At 37.9% G+C, this 23,220-nt stretch overlaps 2 protein-coding genes across 3 annotated transcripts in view; both read left to right on the forward strand.

Annotated features, from left to right (window-relative positions):
- The window catches only part of ncf4 (neutrophil cytosolic factor 4), a 31,690-nt gene extending 26,303 nt beyond the window's left edge, over nucleotides 1-5,387 (forward strand). The window contains exons 9-11 of one of the 2 annotated variants that reach the window (XM_077226883.1): nucleotides 1,227-1,402; nucleotides 1,589-1,654; nucleotides 4,194-5,387. In XM_077226883.1, coding sequence (XP_077082998.1) covers nucleotides 1,227-1,402; nucleotides 1,589-1,654; nucleotides 4,194-4,401 — 450 coding nt within the window. In that variant the 3' untranslated portion in view covers nucleotides 4,402-5,387. The remainder of the gene's footprint in view (nucleotides 1-1,226; nucleotides 1,403-1,588; nucleotides 1,655-4,193) is intronic. The other variant, XM_077226882.1, reaches the window with a different exon arrangement.
- Nucleotides 5,388-6,894: 1,507 nt separating this feature from the next.
- On the forward strand, nucleotides 6,895-14,268 carry LOC143736208 (interleukin-3 receptor class 2 subunit beta-like). Its single transcript, XM_077226877.1, has 14 exons — nucleotides 6,895-7,027; nucleotides 7,115-7,250; nucleotides 7,583-7,703; nucleotides 8,616-8,785; nucleotides 8,883-8,983; nucleotides 9,634-9,754; nucleotides 9,843-9,978; nucleotides 10,053-10,204; nucleotides 10,338-10,468; nucleotides 11,659-11,848; nucleotides 11,932-12,037; nucleotides 12,111-12,177; nucleotides 13,210-13,307; nucleotides 13,431-14,268. The coding sequence occupies exons 1-14, from the start codon at nucleotides 7,025-7,027 to the stop codon at nucleotides 13,900-13,902; spliced, it is 2,004 nt and encodes a 667-aa protein (XP_077082992.1). The 5' UTR covers nucleotides 6,895-7,024; the 3' UTR covers nucleotides 13,903-14,268.
- Nucleotides 14,269-23,220: the final 8,952 nt, after the last annotated feature.

A 23,220-nucleotide genomic window follows, 5' to 3' on the forward strand; every position in this document is an offset into this window, starting at 1 on the left:
GGATACGGCATCAGGAGAGCATGATGGATGGTGGGATTCACTAAAGAAAGGAAGCAGGGAAAACATTTTAAGATTAAAATGATTGAGGGAGGGAACAATAAAAAGATTTACTTATGAACGAAGGATGATGGTGGGAAAGAGGGAAAAGAGAAAAGATGAGAGATATGTATTAGTGTGTGAAGGAGTGGGACATTGAGAGTGAGATGGTCTGATCTGATCTGAACAGACACACACTCACACATACTTTTTATGAGTTGGATTTCTGAAATCTTTCGGCCCGTGACAATAAAGGAGAAAGATTTGACCTGAATTGAATTGCAGAGAGAGAGAGAGAGAGAGAGAGAGAGAGAGAGAGAGAGAGAGAGAGAGAGAGAGAGAGAGAGAGAGAGAGAGAGAGAGAGAGAGAGAGAGAGAGAGAGAGAGAGAAATTGGATATTGCATAGACATTCAATGGACCCTCAAATAACATTATCGAGATTAGAGTGGGTGAAAGAGAAAGATCAAGCTGTAACCCACTAGTTCATTGCCACTAAAACTCCTTTTTTTTGTAGCTTGAATGCACTTAATGTGTCTGAAGATCAGGGGCGTAGCAATCATTATTCCTCTCCGTTCCCTGCTTTATTGTGTCCCCTCCACTTATCTTATCAACTCTCCCCTGCTACAGATACAAGAAACCATCCCACTGAAACACTTCAGCTCTGAGATGATAGATAGATAGATAGATAGATAGATAGATGGATAGATAGATAGACAGACAGACAGATATACAGATAGATAGACACAGATAGATAGACAGACAGACAGATAGATATACAGAAAGATAGACAGACAGACAGATATACAGATAGATAGATAGATAGATAGATAGATAGATAGATAGATAGATAGATAGATAGATAGATAGATAGATAGATAGACAGACGGATATACAGATAGATAGACAGACAGATTAACAGATAGATAGACAGATATATAGGCAGACAGACAGATAGACAGACAGACAGACAGACAGACAGACAGACAGACAGACAGACAGACAGACAGACAGACAGACAGATAGATAGATAGATAGATAGATAGATAGATAGATAGATAGATATACAGATAGATAGACAGACAGACAGACAGACAGACAGACAGATAGATAGATAGATAGATAGATAGATAGATAGATAGATAGAGTAACAGATGTCTTCATCTGCTTATACCATGTGTCCTCTCTGTAGGGCACAGTGAGGGACAAAACCGGAATCTTTCCCGAGTCGTTCGTGAATATCATTAAACCTCTTCCCGAGAGTGACTCTGACGGAGAGGGCGGAGCTTCCAAGAAGGAGAAGCGTGCTCAGGGTTCCTACAGCTGCCTGCGGTGCTATCTTCTGCAGCCAGAGGGCATCGAAACAAGGTCAGAGACTCCCGAAGAGAGCCTGTGCATACGAGTTCATCAAAACATTAGACTTTTTAACCAATAATTAACCACTCTCAGCCTAGCAACCATATAGCAACACCCTGGCAACCACCCTAGCTGTTGAATATGAATATTTCCCAGCTAATGTGATGCTTCTGTATGTGTATTTATTGTCTGCTGTAGGGACATTTGCGTTGAGGAAGATCTCTCGATTCGACCGTCTCATGAAGATCTGCTCTCCCGAATGAGGTACATTTATCCCTGACCAAATCAGGTTCTCCTGTTTAACATACAATGCGTCCTGAATAAAAGAAAGCCTCATTACTTAAATATTCTGCCATTTAATACTATGTCAAACGACCTAATCAGGTTATGTTTGCGTTTATTTTCTCATTCCCATCATTAGCATCTTTAATTTTGTTGTTCTTTTCACTGTGAGGAGAGTTGGTGTCTTTCTTTAATATTCACACCATGTTCATGCCTTATTTCAAATAGGGGGAGAAAAAGATGCAGTAGAAAAGAATCGAACAACAGAAAAACGTCTAGGACGGAAAGACAGTCTTTTTAAATGTCAAAATTTCTGGTTTGGATTTTAGAAAACAAGAACACACCTTATTTTTTGTTGTTGCCAGGTTTTGTAAAGTATACTTATTATGAATAGCTTTTCTCAAATTTCCCACTTAGAGACCATCTAGCAAAAATCTCGGTTTCACTTTATATTGACGGTCCCTTTAATACATTCTACTAACTATAAGTAACGTTGCAACCAGTGTTGGGGAACGTTCACTTTCTACATGAACTAGTTCAAAATTCAGTTCACAAATTTTAAAATGAACTAGTTCAGTTCATAGTTCATACTTAAAAATGTTTAACTAGTTCCTAGTTATTTTTTCCATATGTTGCTGCGAGCTATTATTTTTCAAAATTATTGCCACAGCCCATTTCTTTTATCGGCGGGGAAAGTTTGCACAGAAATGTAAGATTTTTCCCATCCTCACCGACCTTGTCATAAAACTCGTTTAAATGATCATACAACGACTCCTTGCTGCTTTTTGTTTTGATGACGCATGCGGCACTGGTGGCTGGTGTTGCCAGATTGGGTGTTTTTTCCGCTACATACTAAGGCCTGTTTACGGTGTGTTTTAGCCAGGTTTTCGCCTGGAAGGCTCTATAGAAATCTGGCACCCTATTGAATGAAGTTAAACTGAGAGAGCGTGCCGTTCACAGACACCAGAATGAACGAGTTCACAGTAACGTTAATCCGGCAGTAATACAGTATGTTCAGTTCACGTTCCCCCAAAATATGAATGAGTTCATGAACTATCATTCAATGAATGCATTCAGGCACAACACTGGTTGCAACTACATTATTAACCTGAACCCTAACACCTAACCCTAACCTATCAGTCTACTAATACTCTAATGACTGGCTGACATGCAGTTTCAAAGTTACTTGTAGTTAGTAGCAGGGCTTGACATTAACTTTTTTGCTCACAAGCCACTGTGGCTGGTGGGTTTCCAAAGCTACTAGCCACACAGCATTTTCATTGGCCACAATTTTGACATCAATACCATGGGGAAAAACTGCCATATAGATATTTTTTATATTATCTCATAATTTGACTGCTGGTATATTAGGCTGCTGTCACTTTAAGACCTGACACACGGATCCATTATACTGTTACACATGCGTATTCTAAAGGTTTATGTTAAAACACAACTGACTGTGTATTTTTTGTGTGTATTTGACTGTGTAAGCGGAATAAGCACCATACAAAAAAAACTAAATTTAGTACTGAGAGGCGGCTTTATGTGCCGCACTTTGTGTTTGAGCACAAAATCAGCAGGAATGAGTAAAATTATGCACAATCCCATGGCGAAATTCAAGCCCTGTAACAGCAGCCATATTCATCCGGAGTAAATGAAAGGAGTGAGTGAGGACAGGCGGGTTTGTGTGTAACTCGCTGTCTGAGAGATGAGAGAGAGAGAAAGCGCAGCTGGTGTCGTGTATCTGCAGACAATGAGTATTGGAAGCGTTTCAGATATTTCAGTCTTGATATGGATCAAAAAATCTACATTTTTGACAGCACTACATTGAACTTAGTTTATTATTTCAGAAGCCTTTTTAAAAGACTACAATTGAAAATTGTTTATATTATACATATATATAATTCAACCCGTCAAAGTGTCTGGTAGGAGTGACTGTGTTACACGCCACTGCTGGTTAATGTCAAACCCTGATTAGAAGAGTGTCTAAAGTGGACCGTCAAAATAAAGTGTAATCCAATATATATTTTTAAAATTAAAAGCCTTGATCAAAAATAAAGATTAGCAACATGCTAATGTCAATCTGAAGAGTTCAGATTTTTTTTTTACAGAGCAAAATTAATCACACTGTCAACATTTATTGCAATATAAAAAATGAAATCTTCAAAAACAAGAGCTTGATCCATACTACTTCAATGAGAAATCATTAGACATCGTAACACCAGATTTTATTCTCTCAACAAACAAGCATCACACAAAATGATACCTCGAGGCCCATTTGTTGAGCAGCGCTGGATTAATGTTTAATAATAAACCTCATTTGCATGATTATGTTGAATATGCATCTGTTATTTGAATGCCGCATGCACAGTGTTAAATAATTACCATATAAGTCACATGACTGCTGATACAACACAGAGGCCTCAAATTGCATTATTCTAATTATATTTGCCCTTGTCATGATGACCTCTAAACTATTGTGCAATTTGTTTTTATCTCTTCTCTTCTGTTTTCCCCTCAGGGACGTCTTTCAGGTGGACGATATTGCTTTGAACTACCGGGACCCCAAGGGTGATCTGATACGGATATTAGACGATGAAGACGTAGCGCTCATGGTGCAAGAGAGCAAACACACAGGGTCAAAGGTCAAACGACCCGTGAATCAGTATCCTTGGGAGCTGCTGGTCACACATGCCAAAGATCTGACGGTCTACAACACAGAGTATTAAGACGAGCGCGCTTTTCTACCACCTCTTCCTCGCACATTCTTCATTATTTTAAGTGGTTTTCAAATTGAAAACTATTTTTTTGTTTTTTAAAGGGATAGTCCTCCCAAAAATGTTTATTCTAGCAGTATTTACTTGCTCTTGAACAGTGTTAGGGGTGACACCTTACAAAAAACTATTTATACTGGGGAGAAACATGCGGGAAGACTGCAGACTTGGCAACACAATGACGTTTGACGTTATTCAGGTGAGAATAAGTATCGCAAAGCATTACTTTCCATAACAAGTAACTAACTCAAATAGTTACTTTTTTCAATATTGTATTGTCAATATTTCCCAATTCTGCCCTTGAATTGTTCTTTTGAGTCAGAATCATTTGATCCAGTTCACAAAATTGGTCTGAATGATTCATTCATGTATCAGACTGATTCGGTTCTCAATTTACTGATTCAGTGATACGATTGCAGCGGTTCACAGCTCACTGGAAGGAAAGATTATTTGTGAATAATAACTACTAAATCTGCATATGGACCATTTTTATGGCGCATTTGTGTCTTTTTGAAGTTTAAAAGTTTATTTTTATTGTTTTATGGAAATGCACAACCAGCAGAAAGTGGATAAGAGGGTGAGAAAATAGTGCCAAAAAGTTCATTTCTGGGTGTCTAATTCTTTAACACAACCATTTATTTCACGGTGGAATCTAATGCTGAATATATTTTATACATTTTCAGTGCTAATAAATACAGATTTTCTTCTGCATTATAAGCAGTTATGGTGGTGTGACATCTGCAGTGTTTCACTTTTTTTGGTTTTTGAAGTGTTTAGCCAACTTCCGCTTTCAATTCCTCTTTGCAGGAAAAGTGTTTTCATAAATCATGGGTGACTTGATGTGTGGCGCATCTTGACTTTAATGACATATGATGTATGCACTTCTGAATATGTACATATGTACATAATATTTTATTCATTAAAGTAAAACAGGGAATGGTGCTGATATCTCACACGCATGTATATTTACATCACACACACAAACAAACACATAAAGTAACACGTGATTACTCTTTATGCTAGTCTGAGTTTGATACATTCATGTGTAGAAGGATCCTGATCGGACAGATAAATCAGTGTGAGAAATGTTCTGAAACCAAAGAAGCTGCAGTTAATCATTAGCAGTGTTTGCTAAGCTTCACTAACACATTAGTCAGGGTTTGAGATTCCAACAAACCTCTAGCTGTAGGTATTAAACTTGACCACAAAACTTGTTACATGTAGTTTCTATAGTAATGAAATTACATTTACATTTATTCATTTAGCTGACACTTCTATCCAAAGCGACTTACAATTGCTATATGTCAGAGGTCGCACGCCTCTGGAGCAACTAGGGGTTAAGTGTCTTGCTCAGGGACAGATTGGTGTCTCGCAGTGGATTCGAACCCGGGTCTCTCACACCAAAGGCATGTGTCTTATCCACTGCGCCATCACCACCCCATCACCATACTTATTTAAATTATTCCTATTCCTAACCCTATAGTTAGTACATGTAGTTAATTATTATTACTCAGTACTTAAATATATAATTTCACTGTAGCAAGGACACCTTAAAATAAAGATTAAACCAAAACTGTACAACACAATGATGCTTCAAAATGTTTGTTTATTATTACTTTTCATCTGGCAGTAAACTAGGCCACTAAAATCATAAAGCAACAACACAAATTGAAACATATATAATATAACATATCTCTAAACCTACTCTATTTTAATGTAATATTTAATAATATAATTAATAATTTAAATATTAAAATTGAGATAAAATATAGGCGGTTAAATTAACAATAGAACATAATATATACATACAGTATATACAAATATAATGAATTCATTTTCCAGTTAATATTTCAATGTGTATTTATTTTTCAATAAATATACTATGATTTCATGAATTAAAAAAAAAATTATAAATAGAAATTAAGATATATTATATATTAAATTAGTGATTAAATAATAATAATAATCTTTTAATATTTAATTATTTTCATAAAGCATTTAAGCTATTAAATAAATAACGTTTACATAACATACTATTTTTCAAATAATAACCTAAATAAGTAGAATAGAAAATAAGATATATTATATAATTCAATTAGTAATATAATTAATAATTGAATGGTTATATTTAAAAAGGTAAGCAAATAAATGAATAATAGAATAAAATATCTTAATTTAATATTTTAATGTTTTTATATTAAATTAAAAAATAGCATAGAAAATAAAAAATATTACATTTACAATATAATGTATAATATAATGGGTTATATATATATATATATATATATATATATATATATATATAATTAGATATAAAAGATTAAAAGACTTGTTATATATACATATTTTTTATATATATTTTTTAGACTTATTATATTTTTTATGTAGTTTTAAATTTGGGGAAGGAATCATATGGCACATTGAAATCTGCAAGCCAAGCAGTTTTGACTCTTGTGGCAAAGTAAACACATTTGCGGTCATGTTGGCACAGGCTGAAATAAGTTCACAGCGCTTGAGGATGTCAGCGTGACCAGCAGAGCCTCGAGAACACAGAAGTGATTCCTGAGACAGGCGTTTGATGGTGAGCTGCACTGTTTCTGCTGTCCATTCACAGAGGATTCGGACTCATCTTTATTGATTTCCTCTCAATGTTTCTCTTGTTTGTTAGGGAATATCAAACATTTCCTCCTCACCTGCAGTTGTACAGTTTTCCATGAGTCCAGACGTCTCTTTCTTCTTGACTCTGACTGCACTGTGGACATCAACTCTCACAGGATGTCCTCAACATGCCACATTTGCTCCAGGTGAGAGGTGTTTTACTGTAACATGCATGCGTTTAAATGTGAGTTCACGCCATGTCATAATTACCGGGATTACGAGATTTCAACTTGTAAAAAGCGTGTCCTCATAGAGCCCGTAATTACAACTTGTAAGCTCCTGCTTGTACCATGTGACTGCTGCAGATTTATTTCAGTGTTGATAGTGATAGAAAGGCATAATTCCCAGTCCGAGGACGTGAACAGCTCTGAGTAGAACATCATGTGTTGTCATCTCAAAATTACCGCAATTACGACATGGCGTGAACGTAGCATAAGCACATTTTCAGCTTTTTCTATGTCTTCTAATCTATTCCCAGAATCCTCTGCTCTGGAGTCTTTGGAGTGCCGTAATGACTACCGCACCCATATCCACTGCAGCTGGAGACACGATCCCCAAATCCCACTGTCTCTGATGCACATGGACCCGGATGACCACCGGTGAGACCCAAACATCAGATAGCACAACACACTGTATGATACAGTGATATTATAGCAGTAATAGTCAGTCAAGTCATGCTTTTTACAATACAGATTGTTTTAAAGCAGATTTACAATAACAAACAGGAAAATAATGCAAAAATTGTCCTAAATATTCTTTAGTTCATTTATCTATACTATTTTAATAGTAAAATAATAATTTGGTTGTAGAAGAGGAATAATAGTAAAACAATATTAATTCATGAGTAGCAAAATAATAATAGTAATTATTAGTAATAGTAATAGTCAGTAGTATTATTGTAGGGATAATAGTGAATCAATCATAATTCAGTATTTGTATACACTAAAATGTTAGTAATTCTATCAGAAAAATCATTTTAAATGGTTAAAAATAAGCTACCGTATACAGGTTGTGGTAAAGAAAAAAAGGCAATGCATGTTATTTTACTGTAATTAAAAAAAAAACTTAGTGTTCAGAATTTTATATGGTTTTACTTTATATGCATATTTTTCGATTTTTCACTTATATTCACTGAGGCAGTGAATAAACTTTTACAGTAAGTTTACAGTAAGTAACTTTTTTTAAAAAAATAGTTAAAATTGTAAATTATTTTATTTATATTTACTTACTTTTCTATGTAAAAAGTATGAATCAGCTTACAATTTATGGGGAAAGAGGCATTCCCAGAATGCTTTCCACTAATATTTACAGTAAAGTAAAAAAAAAAATATTGTAAAAAAGATTAGTGTTTTTACTTAATGCTATGATTTAGGCACAAGTTTGTGATTAAAGATGTGCTGGATTTTCCAACTGAGTAAAAATGAATGCATGACATGTACAATAAAAACACTAATGCAGAAGTTATAACTGTGAAATATACCGTATGATTGCTTATTTTTGCTTTATTCCAGAGTATCTCCCTGTGTTCGGACTCCTAAGCCTTCCCAGAATCCTACTGTGCAGGAGAGAGTTTGTTGTCGGTATAACACATCTTTGTTTGCCATCGGCTTCGATGACGTGTTCTTCTTCCACACGCCGCATTCTTCCGGCATTTCCAAAACCTTCAGACTCACAACATTAGGTACAATTAGTCCAGTAAACGTAAACCATAGACATATTTAAGCACTGGTTATTTGTGTTTCGCAAGCTCAAACTGTCTACTATTATCTTCCCGATAGAAGATGCGGATCCAGGCTGGAATTTTGACCAACTAGACGACCCCCCCCCTCCCTCACGTCTGACCTCTGACCCCTTCAGACTGCATGAACAAGAGCGCTCAGTGAGTGTCAAAAGGACCACACTTTCAGTCAGAAGTCACTCTAAACTGACATGAAAAACTGGGGAAAAAAGTGCTTCTTCCCTTATGACTTCCTCATGTTTGTCAAAAAGACCAACCCTGCATGTTCTTACGAGAAAACGTAACTATTTTACGAGGTGGCAATTCCGTATGATGTGGATCATACGAAAACATACATTTTAAGAAAAAAGTAAGCATGAACACTCTAAAAAATGTGATTCAATAAGTTATGACAAAATAAGTTAAGCAATAAGATAAGCAATTTTCAACTTTTTTTGTTATTCAAGATTCAAATAATTTTTTAAGTCGATTAAATGTAATTTAAGTTGAAATGACTCAAATATCCAAGTTGATTGCACTTAAAAATTGAAGGCAGCAACTTTTTTTTACAATGAAGATACACCCCTAATCCTAACCATCAATGGGAAGTAACAGATTGTATGAAAACGTACCAATGATATTGTAAAAATTCATACAAATTAGCCACCAATTCTGAAAAACGTAAACTAGTTACGAATCTCCAAAAGCGTGCTGAAAAGACTTTTTTTCGTGTTCTGTGTGATTTAATCTCAACAAAAATATCTTTTGTTGTTTTGCTAAAGCTAACCGACTTGTATGTTGCACGTTTGGAGGTGGAGATTAATCACAAAATAGTCAAGGATCAGAAAGGCGGGAAAATTCACACCAACTCAACACAAAAAGCCATGGAAGGCAGCGAGGTATTGTTTGAAGGGCAAGAACTGATATCAGAGTGTGAGTATAAAGAAAAACCCAGTCAAAGTCTGTGATCAAGTGGAGCCCCCTGGTGTCCTGGAGTTCTGTAGACCCTTATTTATTTCAGATGCTCTCCCTGGTCCATCTAACCTACACTGTGTGCTCAATGGCTTGAAGAATTTGAGCTGTAGCTGGGATCTCAAGACAGATCTGACCCGGTACATCATCTACACGCTGTCCTACCGGACACACTCCACTGCGCTGTGAGTGTTTGAGAGCGTTACGGATGGTGTGAAAGATGTCTTTAACTCTGACAGGTGTAATCTCTCTCTTTCAGGGCTGAGTGGTACTGCGTTGAGAAGGTGCAGGTCACAAATGAAGGAGGCTTTTTGAGGACGGTTGGTGTTTTCAGCATCTTTGAGCCTGGAGTGCTGCAGGTGCGACTCACGCCAACGCCGGTGACTAAAGTGATCCGCGCTTACCAACACAGTTAGTACACATAACCCCTCCTCTTGAGAAATACTTGCATGCTGAATGCTGCAACTGACCAATCACAGTCAAGTATTCCAGAAAGCTGTATTGATTAAATTGTTATTGATCCGGGTCTGTGTCTGTGATCTAGTCCAGCCCACATGTCCCACGGGTCTGAGCGTTGAACTGAGAGGAGAAGACTGGATCCTGAACTGGACTCTGACAAAGTACCGTACTGTACCTCTCACTACTGAACTCAAGTACTGGAGCATACTAACTCCTGTGAGTATTTAACTACTTTTATTGGCAATATTTATTCATTATTATTTTTATTTTTATTTTGTAAGGGTGTTTCTTCAACTTTTATTTTAAAAAAAAAACTGGCAATTTTATGTCCTAGGAGTTGATTTTTTAATTTATAATTAAAATTTAAGTTGTTTTTTTTTATCATGCCTTAATATGTTTTATTTTGTTACTTTTATTAACTTTTAACATACAACAAAAAGTTTTAGTGTTTTTACATACTGTTCTGATTTAGGCATGATAAAATACAAGCTATAACACAAAATACTATATATCTATGCAATATTTATTCATTATCAATTACTACTTTTACTGTGTAAAAATTATTCATATAACATTTTAATTCATATTCCACATTTCCACATCAACTTAAAAACAATTAAGCAATCAATAAAGTTTTTTCAAATGTCAGTTTACTTATTTACCAAAGAGACAACATATATATGAGATTTGTGATATGTAAAGAGAACAACAATACCATATATTTTTGGTATTGGTATTTTCCAATAAGGAAAATACCACTTGAATTAAATTCAAAGTGTAATTTTGTTAAATTAAGCAAAAACAATTAAAATTAGTTAATTACGTGTATTTACGATTTATAAATTATCCTTAGCTACAAAAAGTAGTCAGCCTTTATTTATCAAAAATGTTCAAAACGTACTTTCCATCACAGAATATTATTAACTCGTTCCCTGCCAGCATGTTTTTTTAAATGTTGTCAGCCAGTTTTGATTTATATGCAGTTGAATGTTTGATGATCGCATTAGATTACAAATGTGCAGGCAATGCTTCTATCGATTGTTTCTGCTTCTTCTTCACTTGTTTTTGGATCCAGAGATTCTGTACTCTTTCAGAAGATGTTTAATAGCACCCCCTACCGTATAACAGTGATAACATGGATCGACAGAAAATATTGTTAATGGCGGGGAAAGAGTTAAACAATACATAATTTGAGATGTCTGAAAATGACACTATGGTAGAAATTTTTAGAGGCTTTTGCATCTAAACTCTTCATATATGTATACTTTTGGCCATTATTAGCAGAAGTGTGTAAAAAGTGTTTTTAAAAGAGAGTCTATCTTCTAAAAAGTCAAAAGTGCGATAGCTGAATAAACACCCGCTTTCATTCTCTAGTGCATGTATGTTAACTTCCTCTTTGTCTGTAGGAGGATATAAAGAGCATCTTTCTCTCTGATGGAGACATGGTGTTTGCTATATCAGAGCGTTCTCTCAAGGGTTCCTCAGAGTACCAGGCTCAGGTTCGCTGTAATGTGAGCTCGACCAGACGTTCAGGATGGCGTTACACTGGATATCCCTCAGAGTGGACAGACCCCGTCTACTGGACCACACGGCCTGGTCTCTACATATCTACAGTGTTTTACAGTACAAGAAACCATGATACATTATACAAACCTTATCAATGTATGTTTTTGCTTCAGAGCCTCTTGCGCCCAATCTAGTTGCATTTCTCCTGTATTTCCTGATCGCGACCCTCGCGTCAGCCGCCTCCATCGTAGTTTTCATCAGTCTGGTTGTTCTTCAGAGGTAAATAAAATTTGATTCCTTTCAATTCATGAATTGCAAAGACAGAAAGTGGAAGTCTTTCTTCTCTCTTCAGAAGACTGAGAGAATGGGACGTGTCTCTTCCCTCTCCTGTCCACAGCAAAGTGTCAGAGGTGTCACAGGTAAGTTGACCTGCTGGTAACTTAGACCACATCACTATGGCCATTCCTGGCATCAAATTTGTGATGTTTTTTTATCCGAGTGTTAATCTGGTGGAAACCATCGGTTGTTGATTGGTTGCAAAAGATGATTGACAGACAAATGGGCGGCCTTTCGACTTGTCGCGTTAGAATTTACGCAAAAAATGCAAAGGGCCCTATCATACACTCGGCGCAATGCAGCGCCAGGTGCGACGCAAGTGTTTTTTGCTAGTTTCAACCCAACACCGTTATCATTTTCACGTCCTGCGCACATTTAAATAGCTAATACATTTGCGCCCAGTTGTGCGCCCATGGGCGTGCTGGTCTGAAAACGAGGTGTGTCCAGGCGCATTGTTGACGTGTTGCTATTTTGAGGCAACTGAAATAGACTGCACTATTGACCGACTGAAACCTGGTCTAAGGTCAATGACACAGAATTTGTTATTTAATTTGTTATTTAAAGTGCGTTAGTAATATGCCCCTATAGGCCCACAACGCTCATACACTCTGCTAATTACACACAAACATGGCAAATATTAAAAATAAAAGTATATCAATGTAAAAGATTATTATTGTGTAAGACACAGTGAAATCCGGCTTGTCCCGTTGATGGTCTGCTTGTGCTCTTTAACCTCATGCAAAATTCTTGCAAATTCTGTCATGTAAATAGCGAGTCCGCCATAGCGCAAGCGCAACCGGCTTTTAAAGGAAATGGGAGACGAGACTCTGATCTGAAAATGGCCGACCATTTTTCCTGTTGTTAAAATAGCGAAAGTGCGCTTGCACCGTGAGCTTTAGACCATGCACTGTCTTAGATCGTTAAAATAGGGCCCAGTGTCTGACTACCTCCGAATGCAATTGACTGAGCAAATTTTTTTTTCTTTTGGAACTCTTGAATTGGAAGATTTTCAATTCTTGTCAGATCAATAATACAAGGAGTAAACGATGCCTATAATCTTTTAAACCCAATACTCAATTATAAGCTAATGGAGCGAACATCCTGTTTTCTGCTAGCATCCTCAGATGGACCACTTACCCTGCTATACCGAACTGAAGGATCCAGAAATCAGCGACGCTCAGATTGTAAATGTCCGTCCGCAGTTTTCCTCATTGTAAGTCAACTCTAGGCTTCATTCCTGGAATGCTCTGTAATTTTGGGAATGGAAAGTCCTAAAATTCTATAGTAACAGATAAAAAGGGAAGTTCAGAACATGAATATGACTTCTTCCATGCAGCGACTCAGAAAATACCTTGACCTCCGATGGAAACAACCACTGCCGTGAAATCGAGGGTGATCGAGTGGTTTTGCATGTTGATGATCCATGCCCTCAGTCCTCTGGGAATGTGACGGGAATAGATGGTACATTCCAGCCCAACTTCCATGACCCAGTCCTCCCATGTTCTGAGGGATACTTGCCGAATCTTGCAACTTCTGTCAGCTCTACCCATAAAGCTTGGCAAGAAGATTGCTCTCTGAATGTAGAAATGGATGATGGGTACATGAATTGCCCTGATCCTGATTTGAACAGAAGCACAAATCCCCATTTGCTCCATACACAAGATTTAAACACAAATGTTTTCCATCCACCCTCTCCAGGAAGTGCTCCAGGAAGAATATTATGGGTGTATTATTCAGCAAACAGAAGGACACTGAATAACAAAAGAAAGAGAAATCACAGAAACTCTGGGCTGCTGTTTCCACAGTGACCACCAGAGGGTGGTGTAGTACTACATTATCAACTGTATTTTGAGACTTTGGATGACGCCAGGGGTGTCCAATCCTGCTCATGGAAGGCCACTGCTAGTCACTGCACAGCTAGTCAAGATCTTCAGGATTACGAGGAACCTCCAGGCAAGTGTGTAAGTGCACGCTGGAGCTAAAGACATTGGCCCTCGAGGAGCAGGATTGGACACCCCATAAGCCTTGATGCGCACTCAGTGAAAAGTATTTTTAATCTTTGATATGGTGTCTTATATAACTACTAAATATTTCCCTCAGTACCTGTATGACAGAACAACTATTCATTATTTCTCATAGACCGCTATGATAGTAAATAAAGAGCACATGACATCTCCTGTTTCTCAGATTTTTTTCCCTGAGCAAAATACTTTGCTTATTCTTAAGTGTCTCCTCTAAAGCAGCAGTTCTCAACCTTTATGAATCCCCCAATTGTCCACAACAAAATTCAAAGTCTCCTCACCATTTTTTCAGTTGTTTAAATCCGTAATCCGTTAGGTAGTTTATTTACGGGATAAGTATTAAGGAAAGGGATTTTTAAAATATATGTTTACTCACAATTTCTAGCTTGGTATATTCATCATAAAAATGGCAATGAAGTTTTATCATTTTGTTTAATTTTGCATGACCTTTCCGGTACTATAATTCACACTAAAATTAAGCTGCCTCAAATATCCTCAAGACTGTGAAAGGAGAAAAAGTTGTTGAGGGGTGAATTCAAATAAGAAATATCATGGTGTTCTGTTGTATTAGTTTATTTTAATGCTGGTTTTATCTTACTTAAACATTTTTTTAAAGCGGACCTATTAGGCCCAGTTTCAAAGTCTTGATTTTGTTTTTGGGTTTGCATGCTTGAATGTTCAAAAACACATTATTTTCCCCATATTTGACATTGTTTCAGCACCTCTCTTCCCAGTCTGTCAGTAACACTCTGTTTAGTTCCTGTCTCTATGAAGCCCCTCCTTCAGAAAGCACAGTGTTCTCTGATTGGACAGCTGGATCAGTGTGCTGTGATTGGTCAAGCGCTTTGAGCGTGTTTAGGAAATGCTACACCCCTTACCATAACCACAAGTTTCAACACACTATTAACGCAACTCAACTAGACCTCTTTATTTTGCGTATGACTTGGGCAGGAATTAGTTAAATGAGGAATATTGTGACGTGTTCGTTCCCGGAAGAAAAATCAAGACTACAATGAAGGCGTTTCATGGAGTTCAGAAACAGAGCGCACTGATATAGAGAATAACTCCCACTGGAGGGACTTTGTGCTTTTGTAATGTTGCAGACCTTTTTCATGCTCAAACCACAACATTACACACTAAAGAAAGCTGAACATGTACAAAAGCATCATAGGACCTCTTTGCATCTTGCAAGGTGCATCTTGAGAACCACTGAGTTTCAGAAGAGATCTCAACATTGTCTCAAATTGTGGTTAGTTTTTTTTTAAATTAAAATCAATATGATTTCAAAAATATCTCATTGAAAATGCTGGTGTAGCTGTTTTTGTGTCTTTAGCTTGACTGATAGAGCGTTGAGCTAGTAACGCCAAGGAGTTTGATTCTTAGATAAAATTTGATGTGTTTGTATTTTCTTTACTCGTTTGACTTCTAAACATCTCAGTATGCCACTGTAAAGAGCACACTTTGTGTTGTCACCCTCGTGGCTGTTTTCAATGTGTGTTTTCTGAATGACTCTAGACGCGTGCAGCAAACAGCTGTTTGACTCTAAAGAATGAGTAATTACCATTCACTCTCTTATTTCAAGATGTTATGTGCGAGTGTATGTGTTTCTCCAGGCAGTGAAGGTCTGCTTGTCAAAGGAAACAGCTGTCATTTGAGCAACGGGGCGACTGAAAATAAAGAGGTAGAGATATGGAGAAATGCCGTCACGCTCCTTAAAAATGAACGACAGAACAAAGATTCACTTTCAAAACTAGGGTGAGTTCAATCAAAATAATCTTTAAATGGGATGTTTGTGTGTCATCTAATCTGATGGATGGATATATCACCTGTATCTTCCACACCTGGCTGTGGGCTGAAGGCCAAAACTTTTTTACTATTTGCATGTGAGTTTTTCTCAATATGCTGCATGATCTGCACTGGTGGTGGTTGAGGAGAGATCCCGACATGATTGTAAAGCGCTTTGGGTGCACAGTAGTACATATGAAAGCGGTATATAAATGCCTCATCTGTTCATTCATTCATGATTTGTGGTCAAATTGATGTCTGTAAATGGCAGGAGAAGTCGCTTGCCAAAGTTCAAATCCCTCTTGTACTTCTTTCACATCTGGCTCGTTCAGAAACAGCTGTCTCTGCCACATCCTCCTCAGGATTTATGTCCCACCTCTCTACACCTTCACTCATCCCTCGGTTCTCTCCTCCATCCTCCTCCCAACCATTTCGCTTCCTAAACTTATACACTTTCACCTTTTCATGCACCTCTTCGTCTTTAATCTCTGAATCTCTTGATCTCCCTAAGTCTTGACCCTCATCGTACCTTCCTTTAGTTTCCACCCGTCCCCCATATGCCTCTCACGACCGGTTTCAGATCTGTCACTCACAACTGCCTCTTGAACTCTACTCCCACCATCATCCCATCTGTTTTGCCCTCTCCCGTCTTTCCTTTTGCACTTTCATTCACTCCCTTTCCCTCTCACCCTGTTTTCATCAACCACCATCCATTTAGCCTTTTTTCCATTTCTATCTTTGTTCTGTGCCACTGTCACAAAGGACGGCCCTTAAGACTGTCCTTAAGTCAGGTGCTGTAGTCCAAGGGTTAGAGAGGAGTTAGGAAGGTATGGCATGACAAGATGATTGGCGGTGCAAAAATAGATCATTTATTAATAATACAAAAACAATCCGTGCAAAAAATACATGATGAATGCTAATGAAGCAGCACTATAACCTCTTCCCATTAAACACAAAGGCAAATTGCTGATACAGCTCTCGATGAACAATTGAACTCACATAATGCTATACTCTTGTAACAGAGCAAACCACCAACCCCCCTTAATAGTCGTACCACTCTGGTTAAATACCCAAACTTCCCGCCAAACGAAATTAGGAAGTACCTTTTGTACAGGGTATCCTTTGTCTTAACAATGTCCATTATAACAACGACATTAAAACAAACACATCTTTTACAAAGACGAATAAATATCATTAGTGCAGCTTAAAAAAAGTAATGTTACCATAAGAAACATACTTTAAACAGAACAAACATTTCCCTTCACACCTATACTGCCTCCCCGCAGTTGTGGAAAATGGTGTGACCCATGCTATGATAAGCGCGTTCCGGTTACGCGCGCTACCGGAACGAGCAAAGCAGAAATCAACAGGTAAGCACATACAATACCACAGAGCTGTATCATGTAAAATTACTAATAAAAAATCTGTAAAAAACATTAGACTCCTTGTGATTGCTTATACTTCAGCGAGTGCTAACAGTAATTAAAGAATTTGAATTTGAATGATGTTACTGTATGTACCAATTGAGTGGTTGCAAACGTCCATAGCTAATTGTACACGGGATGCAGAAATGAAATGTAAATAATGCGCTTTTAACAATGTACTTGACAACTAAATATAGAAACATTTAACACACACTTGAGACATACTGAAATGGTGATGACGTCAACACAAAGGCCCGTCATCACAGCCACCTAAAGCTTGTTTCAGCGATATCATGAAAAACAGGACTTCCACAATGTAACAATCCCACCAGTTCACTATTTAATTGAAAATACGCTGCAGAAATGGACCAATTAGAAATGGCTGTGGTTATGAGGTCACAACCATAAGGATAATAGACCCCTTTTATGATTTTCTCGATTAGAGGCACTACTTGATTTGAAATCTTAAAATGCTGTTTCCTTAAGCCCAAAGTGTACTTCGGCCGACCGCGTTTCGCAACACTCCGTACGACGTAATATTCGTCATCAGGAAGGTTCGTGGAAATGGTGCAAAAAACCTTGTCTAACATTATACCGTAAATGAACCTCACTGGGGAAAATGCTACTAAAGTCTAGCACATGGCCTTATAAACGAAATGAGTTTTTCTCCAGTCTCACCCTCCATCCCTGGTTGAGCTGGCAATCAGAAGAAAGAAAAGATGAGTGTAAGTTCCCCTTCAGCAATACATTCCTCCATGCTCTATCTTTTTAAGTTTGGCTAACCTCCAAACTCAAGCAAGTAGTGACAGTCAAAAAATCTTCTGATGTACCTTTACGGGCCTCCGTTCAACTCACTTTGCATTCCTTTCGCTGTTTTCTGAGAGCCTGCTTTTGTTTTAGTGATGACTGGTTGACATCAGGGTGGGAGTTTAACAACCGCTACATAACGCTAGGTGGTTGCCAAGGTGTCATGCTGTCGCTAACATGTCCTAAGTGTTTTTAGCACATTGCACTGAGGTTACTAGAGTATTAGCTGGTTGCCATGGTGTTGGTATTGCTAAGATATTCTACGTAAGTAGTTTATATATATTGAATGAAGATGTACATTATAAAATGTACAATGTACAGGTGCTGGTCATATAATTAGAATATCATCAAAAAGTTGATTTATTTCAAGAATTCAACTTAACAGGTGAAACTAATATATTATATAGACTCATTACATGCAAAGTGAGATATTTCAAGACTTTATTTGTAATAATTTTGATGATTATGGCTTACAGCTTATGAAACCCACAAAATCAAAATCCCAGAAAATTAGAGTATTACATGAAATCACACAGTAATTACACAGGAATACCATGGTCATTGAACCAGGTTTTGGTTCTTTTGGCAGTGTGGGCAGGTGCAAATCCTGCTGGAAAATGAAGGAAGCATCTCCATAAAGCTTGTCTGCTGAAGGAAGCAGGAAGTGCTCTGGAAATGTCCTGGTAGACGACTGCGTTGAGTGGACAGCACAGTGGACCAACACCAGCCGATGACATGGCTCCCCAAACCAACACAGACTGTGGAAACTTCACACTGGACTTCAAGCATCTTGGATTGTGTGCCTCTCCATTCTTCCTCCAGACTCTGGGACCTTGGTTTCCAAATGAGATGCAAAATTTGCTCTCATCCGAAAAGAGGACTTTGGTCCACTGTGCTTTATTAAATCCAGAGTCAATGCAGCCGTCTACCAGGAACTTTTTCAGAGCACTTAATGCTGTCTTCATTTTCCAGCAGGATTTGCACCTGCCCACACTGCCAAAAGAACCAAAACCTGGTTCAATGACCATGGTATTCCTGTGTAATTACTGTGTGATTTCATGTAATATTCTAATTTTCTGGGATTTTGATTTTGTGGGTTTCATAAGCTGTAAGCCATAATCATCAAAATTATAACAAATAAAGTCTTGAAATATCTCACTTTGCATGTAATGAATCTATATAATATATTAGTTTCACCTGTTAAGTTGAATTCTTGAAATAAATCAACTTTTTGATGATATTCTAATTATATGACCAGCACCTGTACATTGCCAATGTAATGTGGTCTTTGGGTGGTTGCCAAGGTGTTATGTGGTTGGAAAGGTGTTCTAAGTATTTTTCTCCATTGTTATACATGTGCCATAATGTTCCAGTTGGTTGCCAGGGGGTTGCTAAGTTGTTCTGAATGTTTTTTTATTATGGTGCTATGCAGTTGCAGTGGGGTTTTAGGTGGTTGCCAAGGTGTTATGTGGTTGTAGAGGTGTTCTGAGTGGGGTTTTTCCCCCCATTGCTATGCAGGTGCCAGAGTGTTCCAGTTGGTTACCTGGGTTTTGCTAAGTTGTTCTGAGTGTTTTTTTTATCATGTTGCTATGCAGTTGCAATGGGGTTTTGGGTGGTTGCCTGGGTGTCATTATACGGTTGCTAAAGTATTCTATGGTGTTTTTCTTAGCATGTTACTATGCAGTTGCTAGGGTGCTGCAGGTGATCATTGGTTTTATTATTACTTGTTTTATCATCTGACCATTTTGAAAAGTATTAGCACACCTCCTCAACAAACTACACAAACTGAGGTTCATGTCTGTACAAGAAGTTAAGTTAACATTAGCCACTTAGCATCAGTCTCGGATTGGCCCTTAGACATGAAAGGCTACATTCATGAAAATATACTATATAAAAAATATATATCTGTTCTGTTGTTTTGTCTGCGATTCTTGTTAATGGTTTTGTTGTGCTTAATGTTGTTCTGCTTCTAGCCAAATTTGAGGTCGGACTCTCCTTATAGCAGCGCTCAGTGCTAAAGTTAGGGTGTGCATGCAGTATTCATGAATGCCCGCTTTCCATCATGGTGATGGACTACAGCTCTTTATATAGCTGCAGAACGACTGACGAGGGTCGTCTGGTGCTGCAAGACCTCCTCACTGTGAGTGTGTTCATGTGATTCATCATGTAAATGGGTCCATTTGCCACGGAAAGACACAATTAGCCATGAGACTAATGACTTTCCAGCTAGTGTTATCATGATGTCAGGCTCTGTGCAAAAACCCTATATGTAAAATGCACTTCAGTGGTAGGGTTTTGGGGTGGTTGCCAGGGTATTGCTATATGGTTGCTAGGGTATTCTATTTGTTTTTTTTGCAGAATTGTTATGTGGTTGCTAGGGAGTTCAATGTGTTTGCCAGAGTATTATGCAGTTGGGAATGTGTTTCGAATGGTTTTTAGCTCTTGGTGGTTGCTAAGGTATTAAAGGGATAGTTCACCCAAAAATGGAAATTCTGTCAGTATTTACTCACCCTCATGTTGTTCCAACCCCGTAAGACCTTCGTTCATCTTCGGAACACGAATTAAGATATTTTTGATGAAATCTGAGACCTGGATCACTCCTCCATACTAGTCCATAGGCTTCTTTAGGGATTGAAATTTGCCGGCCCCGAAAAGTTATTAAAGACATCGTTAAAATAGTCCAAGTGACTACAGTGGCTCAGTTTCCTTCTCTGTGGGCCTCTAGTTAGTTAACTTAGCGTAGAACTACGTCACACGTCACACTAGTTAGCGTAGAACTACGTCACAAGTAGGCTCACTATTGGCCAACGCTGGTCATGTGTGTGATGCGTGTGACGTACAACAACAGAAGCGTACGCTTTTACACTAGTGAACTGACTCGAGGCCCACGGAGAAGGACATGAATAGTTGAAATAAAGTCGTTATTTTTGTTGTTTTTTTCGCACAAAAAGTATTCTCGTCGTTTGATAAAGTTAAGATTGAGCCACTGTAGTCACTTGGACTATTTTAACAATGTCTTTAATAACTTTTCGAGGCCGGCAATTTCAATCCCTGAAGAAGTCTATGGAGGAGTGATCCAGCTCTCAGATTTAATCAAAAATATCTTAATTCGTGTTCCGAAGATGAACGAAGGTCTTACGGGGTTGGAACAACATGAGGGTGAGTAAATACTGACAGAATTTTCATTTTTGGGTGAACTATCCCTTTAAGTATTTTTTTAGAACATTGCTCTGTGGTTACTAGGGTGTTCATGGTGGTTGCCAGGGTGTTGGTATGTGAATGCTAAGGTATTCGAAATGTTTTTTTGCACATTGCTATGCAGTTGCTAGGTTGTTGATATGTGGTTGCTAAAGTATGCTAAGTGGTTTTTAGCACGCTGCTATTGGGTGGTTTCCAAGGTTTGTTATGTGGTTGATGGGTGTTTTAATAGTTTTTAGCATGTTGCTATGCAGTTGCTAGGGTCTACTTAGTGGTTTTAAGCGCATCGCTCTGTGGTTGCTAGAGTGTAATGGGTGGTTGTCAGGGTATAATGTGGTTAACACATTCTGAGTGATTTTTATTATATTGAAAAGCAGTTGCTAAGGTGTTCTTGGGGATTGACCTGGGTGTCATGCGGCTGTTTAAGGTGTTACATGTGATTTTTAGCCCATTGCTAAGCAGTTTATTTATGGTGATGGGTGGTTGCCAAAGTGTTGCAGTGTTTGCAGTTACAAATATGTTCTGACTGGTTTTGAGCACATTAATATGTGGTTTCTAGGTTGTTCTGGATAGTTTCCAGGGTGTTATGCAGTTGACAAGGTTCTTCTAAGCAGTTTTTAGCTCATTGCTGTGGTGTACAGGCCATTGAATTTTTAGAAAATAATGCACGAGGTGGTAATGCGGTAATTCATTAAAATTCAATGAACCGAGAGTATATATCATTTCAATTACTGTATACTACAGTTACCACACCTCAAGATATTGTTCAGATGTTGTATTTAAAGGCATTTATCAGGTTTCTGTTCTTAAAACGCTCTTGTGTAGGACTAATTTCTTACTCGTCTCATCCCACTCCTCTGTTGCTAATTACAAAACGTCATTAGAAATGGAGCCACTGATATAAGACTAATGCAGCTATTAGAGAGAGAGAGAGAGAGAGAGAGAGAGAGAGAGAGAGAGAGAGAGAGAGATGCACTTTCTGTACATAATAAAAAATTATTTTGTGGCAAATTTTGTGGTTTTTATCCTATCGTTTATTATATTTATTTGCTCTGTCAGTGTTGTTTGCTGTTGTAGGCTTTAAGGACCTTTGAAATAACGGAAATCATTTGGCGAAGTGATATTTTGTAATGTGTTCAAGACATGCCTAGAAATACTTTAGCTGTGCATTTCCCTGAAAATAATTGCAACCAATCAGATTCATGCATTCAGCAGCCCCGCTCTTTTTTTTTTTTGTGTTAACCCTACATTGTGGTGCCAAACGTGCACAGTGTGAAACGACTAGACATCCAACAATCAATCATGACCCTCATATTTACATCACATGCTTTGGACAGTCATGGAAACACATACGTTTCAGCGTTTGACTAGAAGAATGTCAAACAGCGACGGGAAACACGTGAATTGGACACGTTTCATTTTTAGCTTTTAGTAGGAAAAAGTCTATTCAGGATAAACTTGATAGTACAGTCGGCAATGTGTAGCCTAATATGAGGATGACAGTAACATCCCAGATATGCAAATAAGATTGCTTACACAGGGTTTAGGAATGTACAGTGCGAAGCGGCAGCGTATGGATTAATAATTAACCCAGGTAAATTATGAGCAATGTGAAATAAGAAGACTCAGAATTCCATTTAGAATTCTAGAATTGGTTTAGAATGATCCAGTGTTAACAATTTCAAGTATGAAAAGCCCTTTTGTGTTTGATGGAATGCAGGTGTAAGTAAGATCTGTACATGTAAACCTCACTCCCCTGATCTCAAGAGGTGCATTAGCGACTGATGCTACCGGTTTCGGTCTTTATTGTCCTTTTTAGCGCACCCGCCTCCCATGGACCCTGGTTCGAATCCCACTCAGAGCGGGTTGAGTAGAACCGGCTACACAGGTG

The sequence above is a fragment of the Siphateles boraxobius genome, unplaced genomic scaffold, assembly GCF_051911475.1.
Source record: "Siphateles boraxobius isolate OS27281-9 unplaced genomic scaffold, OSU_SipBor_1 13, whole genome shotgun sequence".
In the NCBI taxonomy this organism is placed as follows: domain Eukaryota; kingdom Metazoa; phylum Chordata; class Actinopteri; order Cypriniformes; family Leuciscidae; genus Siphateles; species Siphateles boraxobius.